Below are 8,409 nucleotides of genomic sequence, written 5' to 3' on the forward strand. Positions count from 1 at the left end.
ATTTGCTGTTTGACAGCAGATGACAAGTTCAAGATAAAATCTGGAAGCCACAAAAACGCCAGTGTTGTTTTCTGTAGATGTGATGCTGCTGCCTGTTTGTTCAGCGAGCTTAGATTTACTTCAATATTTGAGTCAGTTTGTTCTGAAGCACGACAAAGATGGTGTACAGATATAAATTATCCACCTAAGAACCATTTTTATTTACACATTTTAAACCATATCATATAGTCTAGACCAGGGGTGTCCAAACTTTAGGGTCGGTGTCCTGCACAGTTTAACTCCAACTTCATTTAACACACCTGGAGGTTTCCAGTACACCTAGAATGGGCTTGGTTAGCTGGTTTAGGTGTGTTTAATTGGGGTTTGAACTAAAATTTGCATGACACCGGCCCTCCAGGACCGAGTTTGGACACCCCTGGTCTAGACACAATCATGACGTGCTATATATTCAGTTTGAAACCTTAAATTTGTCAATAAAAATGACTTGTAACAAACAGAAATGTAACAGTTATGGTGGTCCCTCTCCGTTGATGTCAACGCTTCAGCAACAATATTCTCAGCCACACCCCTTTTGTTGTTAGCCCCGCCTTTCCCCTTATTTTCATTGAGGAAATTAACAGTGTGGATGTTGATTTTTTAAGTGATATAACAACAATAACATCTATTCTATATTGATTGAGATTGAGGCACACAATGACAGGCACATGGGAACTGATGGGTGTTTTGAGCCAAAACTTTACAGGCACATTCTGGAGACACAAAAGTCTTATATCTTATTAACTCTTGAAAAAGGGCTAAAAGAGGTGCCCTTCAAATTATTTTTAACCCTGTCTTGATATTCTTTGGTCTTCATTTGTGTAATTTTATTTATTTTTTGTCATTGTTTATAAGTCATTAGTAACTCTGAATTTCACACTGAACTGTTGTGATGGCATAGTTTTACCTTCATTTCATAGTAAGATTTGAGTCCAGCTGCTACTGTAATCGTTCAATAAAGGTGAAGGGAAATAAGGCAACATATTAGAGTACTAACTTGAACTAACGAAAGAGCTTGGAATGCAGGAAAGAAGTAAAAAAGTTAAAAATAAAAATTAAGCAACACAACAGCATTTAGTAAACTCTCTATTCTCTTCTTCTAGGCATTGCATGTTTTAATTTTTTTATTTAGGATACATGGTTAAATGCTGATATATGAAAAAAAAATTATATTGTTTTGAAACAGAATTTGTTTAGAAAAAAAACATTTTTAAAATATACACTTTTAAAATTCTTTGTAACTTTAATATTCCTTTAATCAGCCTTTCTTCAAGAGTGTGATAAACATCATTAGACTATATTTGGTGTTTTTAAGGCCATAAAAAAGACACTGAAAGCCTAATTGTTTAGCAACATTTCTTTTTGTAAGTATATTGCTGTACAGCATGTTTTAGAAAGATATATGGGGTGTAAAAAATGTAAATAATTCAGTCATGAAGAATAAGATTTTATTTTAATGATTTATTTTGATATGAAGCAAGCAGCCAGAAATACCTTAAACTGAAGAACAAAAGGGCAGCCTGAGAGGGAACACATGCAGAAACTGAGCTCAACGTGAAAGTAACACACTTATATTAAAGTTTACAAATCAAAACACCTATTAGAGCTATAATCCAATGAATGGAGTAAAATAAGTAGATACTAAGTAGTAATAGTAATCAAAATATATGTATTTGTGTTTGGCACACTGAGAAGGAGGGAGTACAATCACTTATTCTAACTTACAGGTGTGATGATTAGAGGAGCTGAGTTTTTACCCTTATTATTAAAGGCTGGGCTGAAATATGGGTAGAGTTTTTCAGTGAAAGTCTGACCAGTGAAAGAGTAGATATGAGAGCTGGACTCCACATCATAAAAGGAGACCAAACCCTCCTCATAATCCACAAACACACCGACCCGCTGCAGATTCACTCTCAGAGACAGAGAGACAGGAGAATCAGCACAGGCTTCATATCCATTCTCATTCCTCAACCACACAGTCCAGTATCCATTACCGGGACTCAGTGCGAACTCTCCCTTCCTGTCTACAGATTCTCTGACCACTCCTAAACTCCAGTCAGTCTTTCCCTTCACCTGAACATCAAAATAAAATCTCCCTGAGGAGAATCCCTCCTTTCCCAGGACATCTTCATATCTGTCAAATCTCTGTGGTGTGTCTGGGAGTTTCTGCTTAATGTCTCCATGTTTCACTTGTTTTCCATCATCAGACAGGATGAGATATGGATTAGCTGTATCAGGATCCAGAGTCACATCCACTGAGAAAACAGAATATAAATCACAGTTCCACAGTATAAAGTCTGCTATCTGTCAAAGTCAACTTCAGCACATTGTGTGCCAATATTTAAACATGAATGAGTTTTGACAATATATGCATTAAATGTAGCAACAGTCAGATATACATACATGCAGTACTGAAGTGTCACACAAATATATAAATAGTACTATAATTATTTTATTATATATTATATAATGTGGTACTGCGCATACATTTTGTAAAAATGAAATATTATTATAATAGCAACTTTTGTCATAGCAAAACAGCTCTGAATTGACAGAGATTTTACTGCATTCATGAAGCAGTGAGTGTAGACTAGTGTAGTTCAGCACACTGTACCTGCATACTGCTGCACCCACTTCAGCTCTGAAAACGCAAGGTGACAATAAAACATGAGGAGATCTTTGAAATGATTTTATCTCTTTTCTTGTGCTGCTCAATAGGGTTGGGTGATGTCGACCAATTTGGCATTGTACGATGTCTAATGTGGAACATCGTGATGGACAACGCATCGTCATCATTGGCGGCGCCGAATTGATTATGTAAGAATAATTAATTAAATCACAATTAATTAATTATTAGTAGCTTACTGTTTCAACTAGCTGACGCGCATAGTCTTTGTTTAACCACAAACAAATCATAAATAAATAAAGATAGGTTGCACACAAATTACCACCTGTCAATCACTTTTTCTGAGGGAGGTTGGTCGGTAAAAAGGTGCACAACCAACCGTATCTGAGGTTTTCACTAAAATGACTAAGTACAAGTGTGAAAGTGAAATACTGAAGCAGTGTACTGATGCTGTGACACATTACCTGATAGATTTAAAAGACTGAAGAGTCGTTAGATAGAGACAAGATTAATTAAATATCACTTTTAACAACTATAGTGAGATGAGACGTGCACTGCTCTCTGGAGCTCAGATGAGTGCATGACAGTGTGTGTGGCTGTGGCTGTGGTTGTGTGTGTGATCACGTGATATGTGTTTTCAGTGGACGGAGGGCTGTTTAGAAATGCTAGGCAAAACATGTGGGTATGGATCATTTTCGTTCTAAAATGTCATTTTTAAACAGGGCCTGAGTGTGTATTTTTCGCGAGCGGGTTTGCGACGGGGGCGCAGCATCGTGTTGTCTATTGGCCTTCGGCGATGGACGACGGCATCGTCTATCAGCCCAACCCTACTGCTCAATTAGTTTGCACACAGTTGTTCATGTATGCTTTTAGGACAGCTTTTGTAAAATACCAATAGAATATTTAGAAACAAACATTTCACCTTTGACAAGCAATTAACGTGACTGCAAGATTAATTCACTGCATGTTTTCTAAAATTAGAGATCATATTGACATACCAGTTTGACTGAATTTCACCACTAAAGTGCACTTCAGTAGATCTATGGTTTTTCTCAGAGCCTCCAGACTATCACAGGTTTCCACACTGATCTCAGGCCAGTTCCTGGTGTCTGCAGGTCTGCACTGCAGGGATGAGTAACTCTACAGCAGGAGAGAAAGAGGAGAAAGCCTTCAGCATGGGGAGTGTTCTGGTGTGTCATTGCTCAGAGAGATGTTGACTGACCTGTAGGAGGTGGAGGTGATCTTCAGTGTGTGAGAGCTGCTCCAGCTCAGTGTTTCTCATCTTCAGCTCAGTGATCTCCTGCTTCATCTGTTTAATCAGCTCTTCCTCCTGTTTCTCTGCTGCTTTCTGCTGCTCCTCCATCATCTCCAGCAGTTCAGTCTGACATCTCTCAATGGAGCGGATCAGATCAGTGAAGATCTCCACATGAGCTGCTTTCTCCTTCTCTGAGTTTATCTGCTCAAACAGGTCAGACAAAATATTATTAGTAGGGTTTGCTGAGACAAGAATCTGTGCTACTGTTACTGTAGAGGGGTTCAAAATTCTTAAATTGAAGATTAAATATCGTCCTGAACCATTTTTCACTGTGTATTTTATAGTCTTTGGTCTTACTAAGCATGGTGTGACGTAATATACCTCAGTATATTAATAAACACAATATAGATTCACACATCAAACACTAAAATGCCATTTGGATGAAACATGCTCTCTTCAAACTGAAAACATGGCAGAATATCCCATGGAGCCCACTTTGCAGGGCATTTATAGTCAAATTTATGGTGGCAGAGAGAGCTTAACGCGCTGCAATTTAAGAAAGCACATGCAATATTTTGTAATTGCATGTGCTTTCTTAAATTGCTCTTGGCCACCATGCAAACTAGAGCAGACGTCTGAAATGAAGAAAAATGAGGAGAGCAGTGGGGCACGAGGACCAAGATTGAGAAACATTGGCCTATAACTTTCAACAAGGATTAAACAGTCAATAACTCACTTTTCTGACTCCTGCTGAGTGTTTGATGTCTTGAATCTTCTTGATTCTGTCCTGGATCATCTGCTGCACGTCTTTCTGTGTCTTCATCAGTTCAGTCTATAGACAGAGAACAGACACATTAACAATAACAGAGATTTATGGTCATTTGGGGAAACTTGCATCATGTTTTCATACTAAATATACACATATAATTTCCCAGAAATTTTCAACAAAATTTGTGTTCAGTGGGCATCTAAAAGATGTCTAAGCTTAGACGGCTTGGCGAAAATGTCCAAGACTAGGATGTTTATCAAATAAAGAGTTTAAGCAGACTTCACATGTGTACTCATTCATTTCTGTGTATTTGATAAGTAGTCCAGTTTTGGGCTATTCTTACGGGCTAAGTCTTATTAGATTTTTACAGAAAGCTTATATTTAGCACTGTTTTAGCCAAGACGTTGATGTTTAGATGTCTATTAGACTTCTTTTAAACATAATATGACCCATACAAAATCAGCGTTTACTGCATCTACCTTCTTCTCTTCACTCTCCTCTTGTACAGGAACAGTGTTGTGATTTTTGTGGTCGGTCACAAGGCAGCACATACACACACACGTTTGATCATCTCTACAGAAGAGCTCCAGAGGTCTGTCGTGTTCCTGACATATATAGTCCTCCAGATTCCTCACAGGATCCATCAGTTTGTGTTTCTTTAATCCTGCCACTCTCAAATGAGGCTCCAGGTGAGTTTGACAGTAAGAGCTCTGACACACCAGACACGACTTCAGGGCTTTCAGCTTTCTGTCCTCACAGACGTCACACACAACTTCAGCCTTTTCCTCAGGCTTTTTCTCTTTATAGTGCTCTGAGATCTCTCTGAGTGTGGTGTTAATCTTGAGATCAGGTCTTTGTGTGAATGTTTCTTTACAGTATGGACAGCTGCAGGTCTGGCTGTTGTTCCAGCATGTATTCAGACAGCTCCTGCAGAAGTTGTGTCCACATGGAGTGCTGACCGGATCAGTGAACACCTCCAGACATATTGAGCACTGAAGCTCCTCAGACAGTGGATAACTGGAGGAGGACATATCTAGACAGAGAAAAAAAATCACAAATCTCTTACATTAACTGCAGATTAAATTGATTTAATTACATCTCCCAAAAAAGAAGTTTTTCTTTGGTCACTGAATAATGACCTGAAAGTATTTGGTCTTGCTTTTGTTGCTGTTGGTTAAGATTCTTGCTTCTCCACGTAACCCCCTTTCAAAAGAAAAACAGAAATGCATATTTTATTCATGTACTACATAATCTGATCAATTGATTTTAATGCATTTAATGCATCTCTTACCTGAAAGTTTCAGAAGTTTCCACAATAATCTGTGGATGACTCTTGGCAATTCTGTCATTTAAAGAATTGAGGTAAGTTTCTTTGTTGAGGTAAAGTTGGTTTTATATTCACATATTCAAACTTTCTTCTTAGGTATTATTTGCAAATTCTAAATAGGGAAGTTATATTATCTGTCAATGTATATCAAAGCACACCATAGTCCACAGTCAATGAAATAGGGCTAATGTTATTTTGAAGTCATACTTACATGAGATTTCAGACCTCATATTCAAAGTAGTGTGGTAGGGACCATTTCACAAGACAAAATTAACAAATGTGTGAATATAAAACCAACTTTACCTCAATAAGTTCGTTTTAAATTCACATGTTTGGAAATTTCTCCTTAATATTGTTTCAGAAAAGTATTATTAGCGAATTCTTAGTGGTGAATTTAGCAGCTAAAGACGTGAACATTGTTGCACATAACGGTAGTCAAAATAGCGCTAACAATGTTGTTTTGAAGTCATACTTGCATGTGATTTCAGAAAGAAGAAAGTAACGTTACGATGGTAAACAATATAGCGACGGTGTCACAAATTGTCACTGAATGAATGTGCGAATATAAAACTAACTTTACCTCGGTGTTTAAAGTCGTCCCTTTCAGGCGTTGTTTCAAGTTAAGTTTGGGTTTTTCGAATAAAATACTACAGTTGTGTCAGAGGTCGTCCCATATTTACACGTGTGCGACTGATTTATTTCAGGAGTTTGTGTGTTATTCCGCTATCTCTTCCTAAATGAAAGTTGACGCATAATTTGTTTACGTATTGACATAAACTCATATCGACCTTAATCTAATAAAAATGTTCAAGTTTCATGTTTGCTAATGTTTTAAACACGTATTTAACGTACCTCTTAATCTTGTCGCGTTTGGTGTGGTGTGATGATAAAGTTCTGGAGGCGTATAATAATACTGCCTCCCCCTACTGGACACCTCAGGAACAACAGGGGCTTAAAACTGCCGTAGATCTGTGTAGATCCAAGTCTGCAGTGTCCCCCTCCATAAACACAGCAAGGTCCATATTGAGCTCGCAAACTTCCGACAGGCGCTACCAGCAGCAGAACAAACATTTGAATCTCAACCAACCGAATGACAGACGTATACTAACGTCGGTCTTTTGATTCCTCTCAAAAATCCTCGTTAAAAAACAATTTCTGACGAATATATTGTGTTGTTGATAAAGATAAGATAAAGATTAACTTTCTCTGGATCTCACCTGAATATACAGTGATAAACAATATGCAAACATGAATTATTTTTCTTTCTTTCTTTCTTTCTTTCTTTCTTTCTTTCTTTCTTTCTTTCTTTCTTTCTTTTTTCTTTCTTTCTTTCTTTCTTTCTTTCTTTCTTTCTTTCTTTTTCTTTCTTTCTTTCTTTCTTTCTTTCTTTCTTTCTTTCTTTCTTTCTTTCTTTCTTTCTTTCTTTCTTTCTTTCTTTCTTTCTTTCTTTCTTTCTGCAAGTAACTATGCTCAGTTAATTTAGAGTTTTGAATTAGGCTAGCAGGTCGCTTCAAAAGGTTTCCAGTAGAGGCCGCCATTTTCTTACAATTGCATGTTTTCATCAATGCTACTCGTTTGGACAAGGTGCGTGATTCTATGCTCTTAAGAAAGACTAAAAACGGAACAAAAAAACCCGAATTAGCTTATTTGTTAACTATACCATTGTTTATGTGTGGTCTTATTTTTATTTTTTTCATGATTCCCTATTTAACCTGCTGACATGACATGCTAGCTCACATTAGTGGTATCTGGCTGACACTGTAAAACTCAACCCTACTGAAAAAAACTGCTTAAACCAGCCTATTCTGGTTGGCTGGTTTTAGCTGGTCGACCAGACTGGTTTTAGAGGAGTTTTGGCCATTTCCAGGCTTGTTTCCAGCCATTTCCAGCCGGGTCTTAGCTGGTCAGGCTGGGAAATGACCAGCTAAAACCAGCTTTATCAGCTTAGACGGCTGGGAGTCCAGCCAAAACCAGCTATGTGAAAGCTTAAACCAGGCTGGTCAAGCTGGTTCTAGCTGGATTTAGCTGGTCATTTTCCAGCTAAGACCAGGCTGGAAATGGCTGGAAATGGCCAAAACCCCTCTAAAACCAGGCTGGTCAACCAGCTAAAACCAGCCAACCAGCCTAGACTGGTTTAAGCTGGATTTTTCAGCAAGACCTGATTAATTCATCTATGAACTTTCTGTATTTTCTGTGTTATATTCTGTTTCCCTGCTGAAAAAAAAAAACAGCTTAAACCAGGCTGGGCTGGTTGGCTGGTTTTAGCTGGTCGGCCAGCCTGGTTTAAGAGAGATTTAGGCCATTTCCAAGTTGGTTTATGTTATTTCCAGCCTTGTCTTAGGTGGTCAGGCTGGGGGATGACCAGCTTAACCCAGTTTGACCAGCCTAGAAAGGCT

At 38.0% G+C, this 8,409-nt stretch overlaps 1 protein-coding gene across 7 annotated transcripts; it reads right to left on the bottom strand.

Moving 5' to 3' along the window:
* Window positions 1–1,482: 1,482 nt before the first annotated feature.
* On the bottom strand, window positions 1,483–6,895 carry btr18 (bloodthirsty-related gene family, member 18). Of its 7 annotated transcripts, NM_001423705.2 has the most exons (10): window positions 6,866–6,895; window positions 6,594–6,746; window positions 5,978–6,028; window positions 5,826–5,889; window positions 5,166–5,719; window positions 4,654–4,749; window positions 3,885–4,118; window positions 3,661–3,802; window positions 2,651–2,677; window positions 1,483–2,291 (listed from the first exon to the last, which is right to left on the bottom strand). In NM_001423705.2, the coding sequence occupies exons 5-10, from the start codon at window positions 5,715–5,717 to the stop codon at window positions 1,753–1,755; spliced, it is 1,590 nt and encodes a 529-aa protein (NP_001410634.2). In that variant the 5' UTR covers window positions 5,718–5,719; window positions 5,826–5,889; window positions 5,978–6,028; window positions 6,594–6,746; window positions 6,866–6,895; the 3' UTR covers window positions 1,483–1,752. The 7 variants fall into 7 exon arrangements, 5 of the variants coding, with proteins under 5 accessions (NP_001410634.2, NP_001107915.3, XP_087151011.1 ...); XR_015516130.1 differs by lacking the exon at window positions 6,594–6,746 and having other exon boundaries at window positions 2,651–2,743; window positions 3,494–3,802; XR_015516131.1 differs by having other exon boundaries at window positions 2,651–2,743; window positions 3,494–3,802; window positions 6,594–6,895.
* Between the last annotated feature and the right edge of the window lie 1,514 nt (window positions 6,896–8,409).

This window comes from Danio rerio, chromosome 19 (assembly GCF_052040795.2).
Source record: "Danio rerio strain M-AB ecotype USA chromosome 19, GRCz13ab, whole genome shotgun sequence".
Lineage (NCBI taxonomy): Eukaryota > Metazoa > Chordata > Actinopteri > Cypriniformes > Danionidae > Danio > Danio rerio.